This window comes from Ornithorhynchus anatinus, chromosome 4, assembly GCF_004115215.2.
Source record: "Ornithorhynchus anatinus isolate Pmale09 chromosome 4, mOrnAna1.pri.v4, whole genome shotgun sequence".
Classification (NCBI taxonomy): Eukaryota; Metazoa; Chordata; class Mammalia; order Monotremata; family Ornithorhynchidae; genus Ornithorhynchus; species Ornithorhynchus anatinus.
In genome coordinates this window covers 57,719,089-57,741,621 of record NC_041731.1, presented here as the reverse complement: position 1 = coordinate 57,741,621, position 22,533 = coordinate 57,719,089, and the positions used below count along the sequence as shown (strand labels likewise).

At 43.7% G+C, this 22,533-nt stretch overlaps 1 protein-coding gene and 1 non-coding gene across 4 annotated transcripts in view; both read left to right on the top strand.

The window, feature by feature from the left end:
- Positions 1–22,533, top strand: part of VIRMA (vir like m6A methyltransferase associated) — a 62,808-nt gene that overhangs the window by 5,154 nt on the left and 35,121 nt on the right. For 2 of the 3 annotated variants that reach the window (XM_029062659.2, XM_029062660.2), the window contains exons 2-8: positions 7,435–7,550; positions 10,226–10,312; positions 11,670–11,718; positions 14,830–14,998; positions 17,043–17,165; positions 17,303–17,581; positions 21,166–22,315. In XM_029062659.2, coding sequence (XP_028918492.1) covers positions 7,435–7,550; positions 10,226–10,312; positions 11,670–11,718; positions 14,830–14,998; positions 17,043–17,165; positions 17,303–17,581; positions 21,166–22,315 — 1,973 coding nt within the window. Of the gene's footprint in view, positions 1–7,434; positions 7,551–10,225; positions 10,313–11,669; positions 11,719–14,829; positions 14,999–17,042; positions 17,166–17,302; positions 17,582–20,925; positions 20,999–21,165; positions 22,316–22,533 lie in introns of those variants that run through there. The other variant, XM_029062661.2, reaches the window with a different exon arrangement.
- On the top strand, positions 5,125–5,263 carry LOC114811945. Its single transcript, XR_003759640.1, has one exon. It is a non-coding gene; the product is annotated as a small nucleolar RNA SNORA7 (small nucleolar RNA).

Sequence of the window (22,533 nt, the reverse complement as noted above, 5' to 3'; positions counted from 1 at the left end):
CCGTTGTGGGCAAGGATCGTCTCTGTTGCTGTATTGCCCTTTCCAAGCGCTTAGTACAGTGCTCTGCACACAGTAAGCGCTCAGTAAATACGATTGAAGGACCTTGGGCAAGTCACTTGACTATTCTGTGCCTCAGTTACCTCATCTGTAAAATGGGGATTGAGACTGTGTGAGCCTCCTGAGGGACAGGGACTGTGTCCAACCTGAGGTGCCTGCGTCCACCCCGGCGCTTAGTGCAGCGCTCGTCACATAGTAAGCGCTTAAAAAGTGCTATTATTATTGTTAGTAATTATCCTAATTTTACAGATGAGGTAACTGAGACCCAGAGAAGTGAAGTGGCCTGCGCAAGGTCACACAGCAGACAGGTGGTGGAGTTGGGATTAGAGCCCACATCCCCAGAATCTCAAGCCCAGCTTTTGCCACTAAGCCATCGTGCATGCCCAGGGGGAGTTCGGGGCGGGAGAAATCCCAGCCATCACCCGGCTGTAGACCCAGATAACCGAGGGGAACAGAGGGAGGATTCGCATCCTGGCTTGCTCTGCTCTCGTATTTATTCGTCTTACTCATTCAATAGTATTTATTGAGCGCTTACTGTGTGCAGAGCACTGTACTAAGCGCTTGGAATGGACAGTTCGGCAACAGATAGAGACAGTCCATGCCCAGTGACGGGCTTATGTGTATTAATGTCTGTTTATTTCTGTCGTTGTCTGCCCCCCCCCATAATATTTTGTTAATGAATTGTACATTGCCTTGATTCTATGTAGTTGCCATTGTTTTTACGAGATGTTCTTCCCCTTGTCTCTACTTACTGCCATTGTTCTCGTCTGTCCGTCTCCCCCGATTAGACCGTAAGCCCGTCAAACGGCAGGGACCGTCTCTATCTGTTGCCGACTTGTTCATCCCAAGCGCTTAGTACAGTGCTCTGCACATAGTAAGCGCTCAATAAATACTATTGAATGAATGAATGAATAATAATCATACCAATTTTGGTGTTTGTTAAGTGCTCACTATATGCCGAGCACTGTTATAAGCGCTGGGGTAGATACAAGGTAGTCAGGTTGTCCCACGTGGGGCTCACACTCTTAATCCCCATTTTCCAGATGAGATAACTGAGGCCCAGAGAAGTGACTTGCTCCAGGTGCCACAGCAGACAAGCGGTGGAGCCGGGATTAGAACCCATGATCTTTGGACTCCCAGGCCCGTGCTCTAGCCACTACGCCATAAACTCGTTGTGGGCAGGGATTATCACTCTTTCTTGTTGCACTGTACTTTCCCAATCGCTTAGTTCGGTGCTGCGCGCACAGTAAACGCTTAATAAATGCTATTGAATCGAAGGACTGAATGAATTAAACGATCCGGTCGCCTCACTTGTCCGCCACCGGGCCCCAACGGATCACCGTCCTTTGGCTTCAAACCTTTGCAGTTGAGTTGGGGTGGAGATGAGCATTCCAACCTCCGGGGAGGTGAAAAACCTCACTTATTCCGAGAGGTCGCCTTCTAAACCTAAGCCGGGCACGCGGTCGTGGTCTTTCTAACCGGTTGTAATAGCAGTGTTGATTGAGCGCCTGCTGGGTGCCGTGTTACTAATCTCCCAGTGGTGTTTACGCTGTGTGGAGCACTGTGCCTTCGGGGAGTACAAAACAAGCAAGCGGCAAGTTCCTCATCCCCAAAGATCTTATACCCTGTCGGGAGAGGACAGGGATAAAAATGTCTACAGAGTGATCAGAGGAAATAATTTTATATACTTAAATACACACGTGTCAAGGATGAGTATAAGTAGGTACATACGGGCTAGGTATGGCTGATGGGGGTTTATATGACTTAGAATGTGGGTAAGGAATCAAGGAAGCAAGTTGGAGGTGAGCTTTCAGGAGGAGTTCTGATTGTCGGGATCTTCTGTCTATAAGCCAAAAGGAATTCCTCTTTGGCAGTTATCAATAATCATAATAATGATGGCATTTGTGAAGCGCTTACTATGTGCAAAGCACCGTTCTAAGTGCTGGGGAGGATACAAGGTGATCAGGTTGTCCCACGTGGGGCTCACAGTCTTAATCCCCATTTTACAGATGGGGTAACTGAGGCCCAGAGACTTGCCCAAAGTCACACAGCTGACAAGCGGCGGAGCCGGGATTTGAACCCGTGACCTCTGACTCCCAAGCCCGGGCTCTTGCCACTGAGCCACGCTGCTTCTCTAAGTACGGATGGGAGAGGGAAGAGTCGGGCCAGTGAGAAGGCGGAAACACTAATCGAGCGGGAATAGGATAAGGGCTTGGATTAACACGGTAGCCGTTTGGATGGAGAGGATGGGATGGATTTTAACAGCGCTTTGAAGGGGAAACGGGATCCGGTGGCAGACTGAATCGGGGCGAGTTGAATGAGAGGGCCGAGTGGAGGAAAACGCTTAACTGGGACTGTGAGACAGGGAGGATGGTGGTGCTATCTACAGCGACGGGGAGGACGGGTTTGGGTGGGAGAGGAGTTCTGTTTTGGACCCGTTAAGATTGAGATGTCAGCAGGACGTCCAAGTAGAGATGTAACGGACAGCAGGAGGAGACGTGAGCCTGCAGAGGAGAAAGATCAGAGCTGGAGATGGAGATTTGAGAATCACCCGCATAGGGATGGTAGTTGAAGTCATGGGAGTGAGTGTACGTGGAGAAGAGAAAGGGAGCCAGAACTGAACCTTGAGAGACTTCCACAGTTCAAGGGTGGGAGGCGGAGGAGGAGCCTGCAAAAGAGACTGAGAGGCCAGAGAGAGAGAGGAGGAGAACAAGGAGAGAACAGTGGCAGTGAAACCGACGTCAGATAATATTTCCAGGAGAAGGACGTGGTCCAGGAGAAGTCCGCCGAGAGGTCGAGGAGTGTTTGGATCCCAGTGGCTTTATCAAGAAGGTGATCACGGGTGACCTTTAAGAGGGGAGTTTCCTTGGAGTGAAGGGGGCAGAAGCCCGATCGGAGGGGCTGAAGGGTGGAGGAGAGGAAGTGGAGATTGCAGGTGTCGACAGCACTCAGTAAGTTTGGAGGGGAATGGTAGGGAGCCAAGGGGTCGGAGGAAGGGTTTTTTTTTTTTTCAGGACAGGAATGTATTTGAAAGCAGTGGGGAAGAAACCATTGGAAAGTGAGCAGTTGAAGAGGGTGGTCAGGGAGGGAAGAAGGAAGGGGGCAAGAGTTTTGAGAGGGTGTGAGAGAACGGAGTCGGAGGTGCAGGTGGTGGGATGGATTTGGAGAGTAGGTAGGAGATCATGGGGCGGATTTGGAGAGGAGATGAGAGATCTCTTCCTGAGGCACTGCTGGGAAAGGTGGGAGAGTGGAAGAAGGGGCAGGAGGAGGGAGAGACTGGTGGGGAGGTGTGGGCAGAGCACGTAAGCACTTGGGAGAGTCCAAAATAACGGAGTCGCTAGACACATTCCCTGTCCGAAAGGAGTTTACAGTTTAGAGGGGGAGACAGACGTTAATATAAATTAATTATAGATATGTACGTAAGTGCTTTGGGGCTGATTGTGGGGTGAATAAAGGATGCAGATTTTAGGGAGATTACTCTTGATGGTTTCAATTTTATTATATGCCTTGGTCACTGGGGCAAGAGTTGGGGGAGGTGGGTTACAGGGGGTTTGAGATGTTGTCTGGAACAACTGGCTAGGGCTCTGGGCATGAAAGTCAATGAAGATGGAGAAATAAAGTTGCCGGGCGGAGGAGAGGGCAGAGTTGAAGTCGGCAAGGGTGAATTCAGCGTGACCTAGTGGATAGAGCGTGGGTTCTAATCCTGGCTCCACCACCTGTCTGCTGCGTGGCCTTCGCAAATCACTTAACTTCTCTCTGCCTCACTTACATCATCTGTATAATAATTGTGGTATTTATTAGGCGCTTACGGTGTTCCAGGCACTGTATTAAGCACCGAGGTGGTTACAAGGAAATCGAGCGGGATTAAGACTGTGAGAGCCCCATGTGGGACAAGGGTTGCGTCCAGCCCGGTTAGCTTGAATCCACCCCAGCACTTAGTACAGTGACTGGCACATAGTAAGTGCTTAACAAGTACCATAATAATCGTTATTATGTACGACGTCGGCCCAATATCTGGATTTCCTCCAGCAGCCCTCCACAGCTCGTGTGCAGGAGTGAAGGAAGCGAACAGCGGAGATGGTGCGGTGCCGTGGGTTAGTGGTACAAGATCGGCGAAGGGATAGGGGAGCAACAGAGTCCAGCTCAGTAGAGAGGGTGGTGTCGAGGGCGTCAATTGCCATGTTAAGGGAGTCGATCGATTGTATTTATTGAGCACTTACTATAGCTAGATCACTATACTAAGCGAGAGTAGTAATAATGATGGCATTTGTTAGCACTTTCTACGTGCCAAGCACTGTTCCAAGCACTAGGGTAGATATAACCTAATCAGGTTGGACACAGTCCCTGTCCCACAAGGGGCTCACAATCTTCATCCCCATTTTACAGATGAGGTAACTGAGGCACAGAGAAGTTGAATGACTTGCCCAGGGTCACACAACAGACAGGCGGCGGGGCCAGACTTCGAACCCACGACCTCTGATTCCCAGGCCCTTGTCTATCCACTCCCCTCTGCGGCTGCTACCCAACACAGCACAATAGTATAACAGACACATTCCCTGCCATGGGAAGGTGGTTTGGGTATGGAGGCGTAATAAGGGCTAGAGAAAATCGGATGAGTCCCCAATTCCTTAGGTGATCGTGCGTGGGGCAGTTCATTCATTCAGTAGTATTTACTGAGCGCTTATTGGGTAGAGCACTGTACTAAGCGCTTGGGAGAGTACAATACAACAACCAAAAGACGCATTGAGGTGGGGGCATAGGGAGGTGTAGTTAGGGGAGATGAAGGATGAATCAAGGAAGGTCTTCTGGAGGAGCTGTGTTTTCAGAAAAGGAGATGGGGAGAGCAGAGGTTCACCGTATTTGAAGGGAGAGAGATCAAGAGGTTAGAGATGAGTGTGAGACACAATATTAGATTGATGTAGGTAGAAGTCCGTATTTTGCAAAAGATTCAGTAGATGTCAGCTGACTGTATAGAAAACATTGCCATTTATTTTATAATAGCTTTTTAGCTTGTGTTTTAAGAGGCTGAGTATAATGTCGTATTTTATTATCCGTAGAGAAACGGATCCCCTCTCCGGGTCGCTCCTGGAGAGTTTCCGGTCCTCTACCAGTCTCGGCTGCGGGAGGGAGCGTTCAAGCAGAGGCCTACCCAGTCCATTCCTAGCTTGGCCAGTGGCTAGCGAGTGCAAGACAATCTGCTACAAGTCGAAATTCATCTGTACTGGACAGCAGCAGCACTGGGAGGGAGTAGAGGGTGGAAACCCTAGTTTATTGTGTAGAAGAAGGCAATGGGGAACCACTTCCATAGTTTTACCAAGAAAACTCTACGGATCCACTACCAGAAGGATTGCAGGTGGAGAGCGGGGCGTTTGGGGAGAGACGTGTCCGTGATATCGCTATGGGTCGGAAACGACTCGACGGCATAAGACAGAAACAAATGGAGTCCCATTCTCCTAGTGTTTAAAGTTCTTCCTTGGTAGTAAATTGGGCACTTTGGTCCCGAAGTGATAGTATTCTTGGGGGAAATGTTCTTTCTCCAACTTAGACTGTGAGCACCCGTATGGGACGGGAACTGTGTTCCAACCTGATAACCTCATACCTACTCCAAGGCTTAGACTAGTGCACGGTACATAGTCTTTAAGAAATACCGTAAAAATAACAAACCAACCCCCACCCCCACCCCAGCTGCCTTCCAGGGATTATGAACTCTAGAGTTGACGCATAGATTATTTAACACCTTTTAGTACTTCTAAGCACAGGTGAAGTGGATTCCATCTTTCCCAGTCTCAGATGCATCAAACATATAATCGGTCCACCAGTTGTATATAGTGAATGCTCACTTTATGCAGAGTACTGTACTAAGCGCTTGGGAGAGTACAGTACAGTCGATAGAGTCCTGTGCCCTCACTTTTTAAGAATTGGTACTTTTGAAAATGTAACTTTTTTGCGTGGAGCGGGATTTAATTCTTTCTGATTCACATCCATAGAAATTTAGAAATGCAGCCATTTTTGAATGGCTAAAACATTTGGGCTTAGGGCGTGGCATCTCAAAGTTTTAAATAACAGGGTTTTGTGGAATTTTTAAAATATTTGGCTTGAATCAGTTTGATGCACTGACCCCCTCCTCCCCCCACCAATTAAATTAGAGAAGCAGCATGGCTCAGTGGAAAGAGCACGGGCTTTGGAGTCAGAGGTCATGGGTTCGAATCCCGGCTCGGCCACTTGTCAGCTGTGTGACTTTGGGCAAGTCACTTAACTTCTCGGTGCCTCAGTTACCTCATCTGTAAAATGGGGATGAAGACTGTGAGCCCCACGTGGGACAACCTGATTCCCCTGTGTCTACCCCAGCGCTTAGAACAGTGCTCGGCACATAGTAAGCGCTTAACAAATACCAACATTATTATTATTATTAAATTTGACTGCGATGGTAGTTTACTGCTGAAGGGATTTAGGAGAGTTGTAGGAAGTGGGAGTTATAAAGGCCAACATCTTTTTTTGTTTTGTTTTATTGGTATTGAGCATTTACTCTGTGCAAGTCAATGTACTAAACGCTAGGAGAGGTAAAAATGAATCAAGTTGAATATAGTACATGTCCCACACGGGGCTCACAGTCTTAATCCCCATTTAACAGTTGAGGTGACTGAGGTCCAACGAAGTGAAGTGACCTTCCCAAGGTCACATAGTAGACAAGTGGCGGAAGTGAGATCAGAACCCAGGGTCTTCTGACCTCCTGGCCCTTGCTGTATCCACTAGGCCACAGCTACTTCTCAGTCTGTCCCACCTAACCTTTCCATCCCAGAGCCTTTTTCTGCGAGCTCAGGCTTTCTTCCCCTGCTCCCTCTAGCCCCTGCAGCCCGCCTTCCAGAGTTTAGCTGCTCGAGGCTTTCTTCCCTTTCCACTGAGAAGGGCACTAAGCCCTCATTTCCTCTTCTCCCTCTGCCGTCTGCATCACCCTGACCTGCTCCCTTCATTCATCCCAGCCCCTCAGCACTTATGTACATCCCCGTCATTTATTAATTTCTATTCATGCCTGTCTCTACCTCTAGACTAAGTTCGCTGTGGGCAAGGAATGTGTCTGCTTACTGTTGTTCTGTACTCTCCCAGTAGCTTAGTCCAGTGCTCTGCCCACAGCAGGCGCTCAATAAATACAATTGAGTGAATGAACGAACCATGGGAGTCGGGCCTCGTTTAGACTGTGAGCCCTTCATTGGGCAGGGATGGTCTCTATCTGTTGCCTAATTGTCCATTCCAAGCGCTTAGTCCAGCGCTCTGCACACAGTAAGCGCTCAATAAATACGGTTGAATGAATGAAATGAGAATCACTCTAGGAAAAAGAATCAGGTTGCGGTTTTCATTCCCTGCCTCTTTTGTTTTTAGCAAAGTACCAACATAGACGTGGTTCGTTTCCCATGTGTGGTGTACATCAATGAAGTTCGCGTCATTCCACCGGGAGTAAGAGCCCATAGCAGTCTGCCGGACAATAGGGCTTATGGGTAAGTACCCGCTTCCGGAAGAAATTTAAAACGTAAAAAATTTAAAACATTAATCGACCTGCCGGGTTAATGACAAGTCAGGAAATACGATAAACTGATATAAAATATATAATGTGGAACCCAGTTAATTTCCCTCGGAGCAAGATATACATTTGACTGTGGGCATACTCTTCTCGGAAATGCGGGAAAGGTTCCGTGGGGAAATTTGTTGATATTATTTTAAATCCCATGACCCATCAGTTCTGTCGTAATGTGTGTGTTCGTTACATTCAGTGGCAGAATTAGGGAACCTTCTTCTGATAAGTCGCAGCTGTCTGGACAGAGTACAGCGCGGCGTTGGAAAAAATACCTTTGTTTAAACACGCAGCATCGGGCAGAGAGTGAGTAGTATTACACCTCAGGTTTTGCTTAATGTGAATTTGGGTTCTTCAAGAATGCTGTACCCAGGTTATTGGAAAACGGACTGTCTTTAAGTTTGCATGAAGTGGATGTTGTGTTACCCTGAGGTTTTTCAAATTTTCTTTGAGAAAAACTGGTAGGTAATAAGCTTTGTGTATCTGGATGACGCTATTTAGGATTTGGTTACCTTAGAATAGGTGACAGTCGGATCACTCGGTTGATGTTTAAAGTACTTAAAACAGCAGAAATTTTTCTTTCCTGTCGTGTCCTGGGCGATAGTCGTATTCATTGATGCAAAAACTCATTTTTCAAGTCATGGATGTAAAAGTGTATTTTTTTGTCATCTTCAGTGATGATGCGTGAAGTATATATATGGTGTCAAATGGTAGGGGAAACAATTTTTCACTATGTATAGTGTGAAGCTGTCTTCGGTAGACATACATAAACACAAAACCCAGGCAGCACATTGATGACATAATGATAGACAAGAAACTGGAAAACTGTATCAAAAAGACCAGCGCATCCTCTGGGAGACTGTCAAGCAAGGTGGTATGAAGCCTTGTCAAATGTTGTCCATCTTCCTCTTTACTAGTTCTATTAGTGACATTTACAGTATTACTTAATATTGAGTGACCAGAAAAGACTGAAAATAATGATGTTCTGGAACACAGTTTTCTGGCATTGAAGCTTTACACAGCTGTGCTCATGAGAGGAATCAATCAATTGTATTTATCGAGCACTTTGTGCAGAGCACTCTACTAAGCGCTTGGGAGAGTAGAAGCGCCGCGCTGTACTCTGTCCAGTCCCTGCCCACAACGAGGTTATAGTCTAGAAGGAGAGACGGCCATTAATAAATAAATTATGGGTATTTACATAAGTGCTGTGGGCCCGGGAGTGGGGGATGAAAAAAGGAGCAAGTCGGGGCCACGCAGAAGAAGAAAAAAGGTAAAGAGAGCCTAGTAGGGAAGACCTTGATGAATCTATGAATGAATGAATGAATGGCTGAGGGATACCCAAGCCACTCCTGTTTCGTGATGGGAAAATGGGAAGCCAAAACAAGGAGAACAGTGAAAATGTTTTAAAAAATACAGTAAAATAAAACAAAGCCTCAGACGATGTTCCATCCCTCCAGAAACTGGAAATAAATTGGTGCAGAGAGGCCCAGAGACCAGGAGGCTAAAACCCAAACAGCCCCAGGCTCTGTACCGATCAAACATGGCAACCTTTTTATGTGCACAGTTTGGTCAGCCACGTGTCCTTGCAGGTGACTCTAATCATCATCCTTACCAGTATTTAAAATCTCAACTTATTGGGGTATTTTTAATACGAGGTGATGATACACTTCTAATGAGAATTGTCTCCCCTGATTTAGACTGTGAGCCCATCATTGGGCAGGGATGGTCTCTCTCTGTTGCTGAATTGTCCATTCCAAGCTCTCAGTACAGTGGTCTGCACATAGTAAGCGCTCAGTAAATAGGATTGAATGAGCAGCTACTTTTAGGTAGCCAACAAAGCTGGTCAAATACTTTGACTAGCCAGTGATGAGTTTTAAGGCTATTAATCACTGTAATAGAGGCATGCTTAATAAAATGGCCAAATGCTAAATGGGAATGAAATTGATTTGTTTTACTGAGGTTTTAAGCCAGAGTGCACGATACCATGAGGTACTTTTCTTACAGTCAAACCATCTAGACCTTGTTCTTCTTAACTCTAAAATTTTGACAGAAAGCATTTTGTGCAACTCATTTTTCACTTGGGTTAACAGGAAAGCAGAATTTAATTCACCCTTTCAAGATCATAAGGCCTAGCCAACCTGTTTACTTTAGATCTGATGTTTAGTGATCTCAAAGCAATTTGGAAGTAGTCTTTCTTTTTAATAGTGTCTGCCCCATAGGTATTAAATTCATCCAAGTTACAAGTGACATGTAGTGAAGTTGATTTGATTTTAGAAAGGCACTAAGCCCTCGTTTCCTCTTCTCCCTCTATGGCCTGCATCACCCTGACCTACTCCCTTCATTCATCCCCCCTTCCCGGCACCTCAGCACTTATGTACATACCTGCCATTTATTTCTATTCATGTCTGTCTCTCCCTCTAGATTATAAGCTCAAAAAAAACCCCCAAAACCCAACCCTTTGGAATGCCAAAGCAATTCCAAAGTTGTCGCCGAAAGGGAAAATAGTTTCTACAGGGATGTTAATAAGCAAATTTAGCTATTAAGCGTTTCAGAACTAGTTGTTGAAGCATTTACCAGTCCTCATCTTTGTTTTTTTTCCAGAGAGACATCTCCACATACATTTCAATTAGATTTGTTCTTCAATAATGTCAGTAAGCCTAGTGCCCCCGTTTTTGACCGGCTGGGAAGGTAAGTACTTGCTAAGTTACCTACCAAGTATTTGGGTATTTTCCTAAGGCTATTTTACTGTGATGTACTCTTCCAAGTGCTTAGAGCAGTTCTGTACACACAGTGCGTATTAAAACCACTGATAAGGCACGTAATACTACCATCTCTGGAAGGGTAACATTAATTTCTGTGGTGCTAAAAATAAATGATGCATTTCATGGATAATTGGAGATTCTGTAGAATTCTTTGGATCCTAAATAAGAAAATGAATTTGCTTTTTGAAAACCAAATTTTCAAATAAAGACATCTGAAATTAGGTTTCATAAATAATTTTGTTCATTTGTAATAGTAAGTGGTCGAGTTCCTACACTTTTGAAAATGTCTTTATACTTTCTGCAGCAGGAAGGAATGTTTTTCTGTAAAGGGTTGTAAAAATGTATATTTTTGTATTAAACTACTCTTGTAAGAAAAGCAGCGTGGCCTAGTGGATAGAGCATGGGCCTGGGAGTCAGAAGGACCCAGGTTCTAATCCCAGCTCTAGCACTTGTCTGCTCTGTGACCTTGGATAAGTCACTTCACTACTCTATGGGATTAAGATCGTGAGCCCCATATCTTGTATGTACTCCAGGGTTTAGAACAGTGGCTGTCATATAGTGCTCAACGGATATCATAAAAGAAGACACCATACTTATCAGTGTGTACTTACTGTATGAAAATTCTATTCCTGTTACCCTTCAACAATCTGATGTTAGAGACGGAAAGAGAGATCTAATTTCAGAACTATGCTGAAAACACTGACGTCCTTAAAAAGCCACAGAACAAATAAATGGGTAAATTTAGAACTTGCCGAGGAAAAGAAACCAATACTTTCCAATTGGGGAAAAAAAACAAACCCCAGGAATATTAATATTTTATTAGGGTGAAAGAAACAAAAGGACAGGGTACTAAAATTTTGGAAGTCCTTTCCTCATCATACTTGTTGGAAGTATAGCAGTCCCTGTAACACAATAGTTGTTTTTCATTGAAATCTGGTGTGGTGGTGTATTCTGTTAGCTCTGAAGCACAGTATTTTGAAATTTAAAATTATTCTCATGATGACAAACCAGATAATTAGTTACCTACTAGAGTGAAATGCAATTTTGTGATTTTTTTGTAATGTAGGCACTTGTCATATACTAATTTTAAAGGCTTTCATTGGTTCTGCCTTTTTTAAAAAATGCACTATCTAGTATATCGGTATATTTAGTGATCTAAAATATATCTTGACAAAATCTTTAATGTTTTAGCATTTTATTGTTTTAAATGGCAAGTTATTTTAGATTTTAAAAACAGTTAATGAGTATATACCTGAAACTGATTATTGTAACTTTTTTGGCAGCCTTGAATATGATGAAAACTCCTCCATCATCTTTAGACCCAATGCAAAGGTAAATATCCTAAGTGCAGGTCCTTTCCCTCTGTCAGTTTAAAGCCCGAAAATCCTCTTGCTGGGTTTTTGTTTTGGGTTCTTATTTTGGTCCCAGTTTAGAATCTTTCAAGTGAGGGTTGAGATGCTATCCACTCAAGGCATCGATACCCAAGGCATATAACTTATCTGTAAAGTATTGAATTTTAGTGTTTTCTCAGATTAACCTGATTTCTATCCCCCAAAATTGATTTTTAAAATTTGTTATAGTCCCTCAAATCTGATAGTATGAAAAAATTAAGTATTTCTTAATACATAAATGTCAAAATGAATTTAAGTTGATTTAACCCATTTGTGTGAGGAATTATCCATTCCTCCGCTGTCATCAAAATAATAGACATGAATTTGGGAATGTGACCGCCAGAAGGTTTAGTTATTAAAATTCTTTCAGAAATTTTTTTTATGGGAGCTTTCCTTTTCACTCGATAAAGAGTCTGGCTTTCCTTGATAATGTATCTGTGGTCACTCTTTGCTTAACTCTTTTTCCAATATATAGCTTTCACCTTCAAACCAAGATTTGGAAAGAGTTAAAGGCTATTGGATCCAAAACTCTAAATTAAGTAAAGTTGCATTAATATTGTGCTGTGTCAAGTGTTCATTTACCTGTTTGTGTCATTTGCAAGCATCAGAAATTTTGCCCGCACCCCCCCCCCCCCGCCCGATTTAACATGCAGGTGATTTTGTATGTGAATCATAAAAATAAACACTAAAATAAAACCAAATCATTAGTCTCTGAATTGTTTTTATTTTAACCCAATCTACCCGACTACCTTGAAACCCCAGGAGGCTTTTTTAAAAGTAGGGCTAATAATGTATCTTGGATCCATGTTTTGTGGTTCTCTCTACCCTGTTGGAATCTTCTGGCATGCTGTGACCTAAACAGCCATCTGTCTTCACTGGTTCCATTTGAGGAAGAACAGAGGAGAATCTGTGAAGAAATTTGGGGAGTAAATTATATGCTATTGTTTAGCATATAGTATTATTAGTATTTACCTTATCACTGGTGCCTTTTTTCAGTGGGAAAATTTCTAGGTTAATAAAAATAATTCCTCAATTTCTATCATGTCCCAATGGAGGGAGGGAGATTAAAAGGAGAGAAGTGTGATCTAGTATAATAATTTCCAACTTTGCTTTCCTGAGATCTTTGAAATGGGTTATTGGCCCACTGCAGTCTTTTCAGGCAAAAAGGCAGGACCATTTTATCTTTTTAAGACTGCTCATATTATCAGTTTCCTTCAATTCCTCATGTTTTTCCTCCCACGATAGGTCGTTTGGCCACTTTGCTTCCCCTGAGGGAAGGAAAAATCAATTCTTTGGGTCTCTTCAGTGTCATTCTTCCTCCCTCTCCCTCCTCTCTTCCAATTCCTTCAGCTCATTTTTTTTTCCAGCCCAAGAGGGGGTACAGAACAGCTTTCTGCTGCCTAAATACAAAGACCAGCATGGCATTTTGGTGTCATACATCAAACTATTTCACTTTTCCCCACTATTAAGTTGGACTAGTGGGAATAGGCAGTACAATTTTGAAGGAGGAGTATGAGGAAAGATTTGGTGAAATGCTGTTGGAGAAAGAATGAGATGAAAAAGAAGGGAGGGATAGGAGTAGAAAAAATAGAAAAGAGTATTTATGGAACTGTTACCGTAATGAAAAGCAACTCCAGTAGAGGAACACCTCCGCAAAGGCATAGGAGTTCTCGGGGATGAAATGTGTGTCTGTTTTATGTACCCTGATCTTGCACTCCCTAATCCTTTCTAGTTTGGACTCTCCAAATTTGGTGGTGGAAGTTTTAGCCCTTTCCCGAAGGATCTTTTGGGAGACAAAAGTTTGGGGACAAATAAAAACTGCCTCTGGGCAATGGAATCAGAGACCTGGATTTCAACCTGAGTTGATGAAATTCAATCCAATTTCTTCGTGTATTGGTGCTCTGTGCCATTTTGAGCACCTCTGTCGCATTTACATTTGCTCTGAAATAGTAACCTGCTTGCCACTTACGTAATCCTCATTTGTCCTTGAAGGAAATTCCTCTGAAGGTGAACGGGTGAATGAGTATGGATGTATGCGAGTAGTGGAAACGATCACACAGTGCCTACACAGAGGCTGTTCTCTGTTGGGTTGTTGAGTTGCTTGTCTATAGTACCAACACTATTTTCATATTGACTTCCTCGAATCGGGACTCTGTCGAACCTTTCGTTATCAAACTGCTCCTCTGATTCCAACGTGTCAGGTGATCCTGCCTGCCACCGATTCATTCATTCAATAGTATTTATTGAGCGCTTACTCTGTGCAGAGCACTGTACTGAGCCCTTGGAATATACAATTCGGCAACAGATAGAGACAATCCCTGCCCAACGACAGGCTCACAGTCTAATCACCGATCTATCTCAGTAGCCGGCTGAGTTGAAAATTGTCACTTAATAATACCCTACTTAAAACTCACCTCCTCCAAGAGGCCTTCCCAGACTGAGCTCCTCTTCTCCCTCTACTCCTTCTACCACCCCCCCTTCACCTCTCCGCAGCTAAACCCTCTTTTCCCCCTTTCCCTCTGCTCCTCCCCCTCTCCCTTCCCATCCCCTCAGCACTGTACTCGTCTGCTCAACTGTATATATTTCCATTACCCTATTTATTTTGTTAATGAATTGTACATCGCCTTGATTCTATTTAGTTGCCATTGTATTTACGAGATGTTCTTCCCCTCGACTCTATTTATTGCCATTGTTCTCGTCTGTCCGTCTCCCCGATTAGACCGTAGGCCCGTCAAACGGCAGGGACTGTCTCTATCTGTTGTCGACTTGTTCATTCCAAGCGCTTAGTGCAGTGCTCTGCACATAGTAAGCGCTCAATAAATACTATTGAGTGAATGAATGAATGAAATAATACCCCAGAGAGGTGAATGGGGGACTGTGAAACATTTGTAAAATATTCAACCTTTCCAAAGGGACCTTTCTAATGTTTTGCCTGTATTGTTAATCGATCATGAGTTTTGGCTGGATAATCGTGTCGAGTGAAAAGAATATGATTATCTTAGTTTGATTTCTGGCAGACATTTTAATTGTTTCTTTTTTTAAAAAAAATCAGGTAAATACCGATGGGTTGGTTTTAAGAGGCTGGTACAACTGCCTGACGCTAGCCATATACGGATCAGTCGATAGAGTAATAAGTCACGACAGAGACTCTCCACCGCCACCTCCACCACCTCCGCCACCTCCCCAGCAACAACCCACGTTGAAAAGGAACCCGAAACATGGTGAGATTTTTCAGTTTTGTTAGGAGACAGTAAGATTGATTTGATTATGTTTCCCTCAAAACAACCAACCGAGCATACGGTCTTTTAATTTATCTCGAATGAAGTATTATGTGACTATTTCCTTCTTTCCCCTCTCTCTACCTGTTTCCAGGAGAGCATTTTTGTGTTGGTGTTTCCTTTCAGAGCTCATATAAAGGGTGCCAGATTGTCTAAATAGGAAATTAGATGGGCCAAAAAAATAGATTCAAGAGTACCTCACAAGGGAGCTGAAGCTAATCATAAAAAACTCTTCAAATCAGAAAGTCAGCCAAGGAATCTTCTTGACTGTGAGCCCATTGTGGGCAGGGATTGTCTCTCTCTGTTGCTGAATTGTACTTCCCAAGTGCTTAGTACAGTGCTCTGCACACAGTAAGCGCTCAGTAAATATGATTGAATGAATGAGTCTCTGGAATCACTTGTTGATTTGGGGTTCAGGAGCGCTCGGGATTTAAAAAAAAGGTAACTGAGAGACACAATTGTAATTTACAAAATCCAGAAAGGTGTGGACAGGGTTTCCACACCAAATGCCACATTAAAATCTGGGGGACATGCAATAAAGCAGGAAGGTGGTAGATTCGAATCAAGAGAAAGGTGGCCTAATAGAAAGAGCACGGCTCTGGAAGTAAGAGGAAGTGGGTTGTAATCCTGGCTCTGCCAGATGCCTGTTGTGTGAACTTGGGCAAGTCATTGAACTTCTCAGTGCCTTGGTTTCCTCATCTATAAAATGGAGTTCCAATAGGTATTCTCCCTCCTACTTAGACCGTGAACTTGAGCCCCCTGTGAGGCAGGGACTGTGTCTTTTTATGTTGCTTGTGCGACCTTGGGCAAGTCGCTTCACTTCTCTGTGCCTCAGTTACCTCACCTGTAAATTGGGGATTAAGACTGTGAGCCCGATGTGGGATAGGGATTGTGTCCAACCCGATTTACTTGTACACCGCCCCCCAACCCCTCAATGCTTAGTAGAGTGACTGGCACCTACCAAGTGCTTAACAAATACCGCAATTATTATTAATTCTGTTACCGATTTGTACATCCCAAGCGCTTAGTACAGTGCTCTGCACATAGTAAGTGCTCAATAAATACTATTGACTGAATGAATAGTATTATTATGTGCTTACTATGTACTAAGTGCTGGGGAAGATAGAAGATAATGGAGTTGGACACAGTCTCTGTCCCAAATAGGGCTCACAGTCTTAAATTTCCATTTTTCAGTTGTAACCGAGGAACAGAGAAGTGAAGTGACTTGCCCAAGATCCCTGAGCAGACAAGTTGTGGAACCGAGCTGAGAACTTAGGCCCTTCTGACTCCCAGGCTAGTGCTCTATCCACGAAGCCACACTGACCTGATTACCTCGTATTCACTCGGGCGCTTAGAACAGTGCTTGTCATATAATCAGTGCTTAACAAATACCATGATAATAATAATAGTGATGATAATCCTAAGGGTAGAGAACATATGAGATTCAGTCCTCTAGTCAGAAAATAACAGTAGTTTCAAGAAGGGTTTGAATAAATTCATGGATGAAAGGTCTACCTTGGGTTTTTTTCAGGGAAAATTCGGGATGGTAAAGGGAAACATTTAGAAGTGACAAAAAGATTTAAACGATTAAGATGATTCACAGTTAATAGGCCTGATATGGATTATTAGGCATTAGGGTCAGGGCCACATTGAGCCTCTCCACTTGGTGTTCTTTGTTCGAAGGTATTTTTTTTTCTTGAAATACCTGACTAATTGAGGGAAAAGTATTTTTATGGCACATAAATTATTTGGACAATTTGCTCTTGTTGAGCTGATATAAGGGGTTATCAGTGGGTGGACACTCGTGGGCCTAGCTTCTCAAATGGAAATTTAATGGCAAACTGCTTATTGAGAAACGGGCAAATTCTCTTGACTCTTGCAGTACGGTAGGCTGAAAATGGGTGGTGTGTGTAAGAATTGGAGCGGGGAGCAGGGACGTTTAGGTGTCGTATATAGATAAAATATCTGTTCTTCTCTAAAAACGCAGCAGACGGAGATAAAGAAGATCAATTCAATGGAAGCCCTCCACGGCCCCAGCCCCGGGGACCAAGAACTCCGCCAGGACCCCCTCCCCCGGACGATGACGAAGATGAGCCAATGCCTGTCCCAGGTATAAAAGAGATCAATGCTGCTTCTCTGGGACCCGGACTAATTAATCCATCTGGAAGAAGCATTGGTGGTACTGCTGTTCTTGTGGTTTGAAAGACTCCGCCACTTTAATCTCTGACAATCTCCTGACTTTTGCAGTAGTTGGCGAAAAGGAGGATGAAGCGCCTCATAGAGAAGATTACTTCGAACCCATTTCCCCAGATCGCACGTCGGTTCAGCAAGAAGGGCAGTACTCCGACGAAGGGGAAGTCGAAGAGGAACAGCCGGAAGAAGGAGAGGATGAAGAAGAAGATGTGGAGGTTGAAGAAGATGAGGAGGAAGAGGAGGAGGAGGAGGATGGGCGGACAGTTGAGAGTATCCCAGAGGAGGAGGAAGATGATGATGAGGTAGATGGCGAAGAGGAGGAGGAAGTTGAAGGTAGGCAATTTAGCAGAAGAAGTAAACCTCTGAAATGAGTGAATGCTTAATTCGTGCCTGATAAATGCCTGGATCTGGTCTGATGGTAAGGCTAGGTTGCAGGTGGTGGGATTCCACAAAAATATCTGTCTACCTCTGATCATAGCCGTGGGTGGACTTTGGATTGTACATGCGTGTGAAATTCGGAGGTAAGAGCAGATACGTATGGGGTAGCATTAGATCTCAAATAATTCCATTCAGAAACTTGCAGATATATAGGTGATGGGTAGGTATATTATGGTCCAGAGTGCTTTAATTATCTATATTGTTACCCCCTCTGTTTGGCAACTAGAGAAGGCAAATCGATTATTGCTTGGTATCCTTCAAGCTCTTAAAGACCGAATGTCTCTTTGCCTTTGAATTTCCAACTGCCAGTTTGAAAAATGAGAATCCAGAAGTGTGGGGTTTAAGATTCTTAAATATACCAGGAATGTGGTCCGTCCTAGTGGAAGGAGTCTGGGCTTGGGAGATGGAAGACCTGGGCTCCAACCCCAACACAGCCACCTGCCTGCGGTGTAACTTTAGGCAAGTCATAGAATTCCTGGGCCTCAGTTTCCTCCTCCGTCAAGTGGGAATTAAATACCTGTTCTCCTGCTTACTGTAGACTCTTTTGTCCCATGTGGGACAGGACTGTTTCTGACCTGATTGCTTTGTATTGAACTTAGTACTTATTTGTACTTAGCACGTAGCAAATACCAATATTATTATTATCACTACTACTATTATTTACACATCAGGAGAACCAGTCATATTCATCAGTTTCTTCAGTTTTAGGGTTTTTTTTAAAATTGCCGTTGGAATTTTCAGACTCAATTTTTTTTGTTTTCCCATCGATGGTTTCATGTTCCTTATTTTATGCTTTTATTTTCTTCTTCCTTAAATGCTGTATGAAGGAAGCTAAACATTTGAGAGAGAAAGTGGATTCTGGTTTCCCATAAAACAGAGGTGTTGTGGAAATCCAAACTCCACCAATCAGTCAGTTGTGTTTATGGAGCACTCACTGTACAGAACATTGTACTAAGCGCTTGGGAGAGTACAATATAACAGGTACATTTCCTGCCCATAACAAGTTTATAATAGAAAATTAAGGAGCTTTTCTTTAATATAATAAGAAAATTGCTAATTATGGTATTAAGCATTTGCTGTGTGCCAAGCATTGTTCTAAGCCCTGGGGTAGATACAGGGTAATCAGGCTGGACACAGTCCCCGACCCACATGGGGCTCGCTGTCTAATAGTGCTTGGCACATAGTAAGCGCTTATCAAATGCCATCATCAGTATTGTTATTATTAATCCTTATTTGACAGATTAGATAACTGAGGCACAGAGGAGTCAAACGACTTGCCCAAGGTCACAAAACAGGTGGTGCAACCGGGATTAGAACCCACATCCTCTGACTCCCAAGCCCGTGTTCTCTCAATAAGACCATGCTGCTTCCCATTAATGGGGTTGATTGAGCAGCGTCTAAATAAAAGATAAAAACCAAAAAAGGTTCCTGACTCTGACATCAGGGAAAATTCTTTCTTACTAGTAAATCTGTAGGTAGAATAGAAGTGGCATGGCCTCTGTCATATCCGTATACTCTACTATTTCCCCTATCTGTAATGCATTTTAATGCCTCTCCGTTCCTGTAGACTTTAAGTTCCTTGTGAGCAGGCATCGCTTCTACGTGGCGGAATGGATAGAGCACGGGCCTGGGAGTCGGAAGGTCATGGGTCCTGCTCCCAGCTCCGCCACTTGTCTGCTCTGTGACCTTGGGCAAGTCACTTAATATCTCTGTGACTCAGTTACCTCATCTGTAAAATGGGGATTGAGACTGGAACCCCCACGTGTGACGGGGGCTGTGTCCAACCTGATTTACTTGGATCCACCCCAGTGCTGAGTACAGTGCCTGGCACAAAGGAAGCGCTTAACAAATACCGTATTTATTATTATTACCAACCCCATTATATTGTACTTGGTGTACAAGCGCTTGGTGTAGTGCTCTGCTCACAGTAAATGCTCAATAAATACCACTGATTGTGGATAGAGCCTGTCCTGGGAATCCTAGGACCTGGGTTCTAACCCTGGTTCTGTTGCCATCTGCTGTGAGACCTTAATCAAGTGACTTTACTTCTCATTTCCTAAGTTTTCTTATCTGTAAAATTGCGATTCAATCCTGGTTCTCTCTCTGGCCGAGGCTGTGAGTCCCATGTGGGATGGGGAATTTGACCTGATTGAATATATCTGCCTCAGTGCTTAGTGTAGTGCTTGGCACATAGTAAGTGCTCAGCAAATATTATTGTTATTATTATTATTTCATCTGTGTAAATAATCTATTCCCATTAATTTTTTTGCTCACTGCTTTCTTACCTATTCGAATTCAGAATAGGAGTGATTTACATTCCCCTGCTTTTAAAGTTGAGATCATAGTTTTACTTTCAGTATTCTGTGGTCGCCTAATCTCATTGCAGGAAGTCTCAGCATGCTTCTTCTTTAAGAAGCTATGGCTTATTTTACAATTCTAGTCTTTGAAATTGTTACTCTGCAAGAATAGTATTTCATTTACTTAGAGTTAAAGGGGAAAAAAAAGTTGGGTGATGCACAAAAGAAGATTTGGAAAACTTCCCTTTTATAAAATGGGGGCACCGATTTGGGGTAGAATCTGTAATACATATATTTTGAAAAAAAATAAAATGGGAGAATTCGATGAAAACCATACCTTAGGCCCTGTTCGTGAAAATTCTTAACTGATCACAGCCCCTAGACCCTTTATGTACATATTTTGCATACTCTGTTATCCCCTGTTATTCCCATAAAATGCCGTTCTCACCCACTGGACTGGAAGCTCCTTAAGAGCAGGGATTCTGTCTTGTCGCAAGTGCTTAGAACCCAGTTCAGACTGTACGCAAAAAGGAGCTCAGTAGCATCATCGAAGATGAACCCTTCAATTTTGGTACATTTGAGAGAGTTGTCTCAACCCAGCACAGTCCATCAGAAAAATGCATAATTAAGGAACAGAAAAAAGCATAAAGAACAACAGTTATTTTTTGCGGGGAGGGATGGAAGACCAAACACTAAAAAAGAGTTTCAGATAAACTTTCCAAAGCCCGGATTTTTTTTACGTATGTCAGTCCTTCCACAAGACCCACCAGCATATTTAAACGCATATGCCACCAGACCCTGTGTCTCTTGATATCGTCTTCAGCATCCTCTATTGTATGCAGATGTATTGCACATGTAATAGGAGTGAAATTGTATTGTATTGTACATGTAATAGAAGTGAAAGATTCCCGTTGCTTGCTTTCAGAGAGCATCCGGAGTTCAGTCTGAAAGGCTTTTGGGTATTTGGTTATCAGAGAGAGCTACTCCAAACAAATGACTTCGTGTAAGTTATAAGGTACATATTATGAGGCATGGAGAACTGTGGATTACGATAGATTTCAAATGTTTTAATGTTAAATTGGAAAGAAAATTCTGTCGGCTTCAGAGGTCATGGGAAAACCATTTCTCTTAGATGACACACCTAGAAAACGATTCTGTGGTATGTTCTTAATTTCTTCGCAGGAGATGACGGCTATGAACAGATTTCAAGTGACGAAGATGGAATTGCCGATTTAGAACGGGAAACATTTAAATACCCCAACTTCGATGTGGAGTACACTGCTGAGGATTTAGCTTCTGTGCCTCCGATGACTTACGATCCTTACGACCGAGAACTTGTACCTCTTTTATACTTTAGCTGCCCCTACAAGACGACTTTTGAGATTGAAGTTAACAGAATGAGAGACCAGGGTCCAGACAAAGAGAACTCGGGGGCAGTGGAAGCTTCAGTGAAGTTAACCGAACTCTTAGAACTCTATCAGGAAGATAGGGGTGCAAAGTGGGTTACGGCTCTGGAAGAAATCCCAAGTTTAATCGTGAAGGGATTGAGTTATTTGCAGCTGAAGGATGCCAACCAAGATCATCTTGGCCAGTTGGTCGATTGGACCATGCAAGCTTTAAATCTTCAGGTAGCTCTCAGGCAGCCCATTGCCTTAAACGTCCGCCAGCTCAAAGCTGGCACCAAGCTGGTGTCCTCGTTAGCGGAGTGCGGCGAGCAGGGAGTGACGGGACTCTTGCAAGCGGGAGTTCTTAACGGACTGTTTGAACTGCTTTTTGCCGATCACGTATCCTCGTCTCTCAAACTGAATGCCTTTAAAGCCCTGGATAGCGTGATCAGCATGACGGAAGGTATGGAAGCGTTTTTAAAAGGTCGGCAAGAGGTACATGAGAAAAGTGGCTACCAGAAACTTTTAGAACTCATCCTGCTGGACCAGACGGTGAGGGTGGTCACCGCCGGGTCCGCCATTCTCCAGAAATGTCACTTCTATGAGATTCTGTCGGAAATTAAGAGACTCGGTGATCAGCTGGCAGAGAAGACTTCTCCCATTCCTAATCACAATGAATCTGAGCAGGACACGGACTCGGGACTCGAGCGGCCAAATCCGGAGTACGAAAATGAAGTGGAAGCCTCCATGGATATGGACCATCTTTTGGAGTCCTCGAATATAAGTGAAGGAGAGATAGAAAAGCTCATCAACCTCCTAGATGAAATCTACCATTTGATGGAAACTGCCCCTCATACGATGATTCAGCCCCCTGTCAAGTCTTTCCCGACGATAGCGCGTATCACCGGGCCTCCGGAGCGGGATGATCCCTATCCTGTCCTCTTCAGGTAAGACCGGTGTGCTTCACGAGGTTCAGAGCAGTTCTCGACTTCCCCTTTTCGATCCCTTTCCTGCTTCGATTTCTTAGTATCAGATGTACATGCCTTATAGGGGCCTCGGAGTGCAACCGAAAGTAAAAGCCGTTTGAAATATCCAGAGAATGTGCAGCAGTAGGAATCTCTGGCATTGGGTCTTCTGAAAAAGCAATTATGTTTTCAAAATGTAC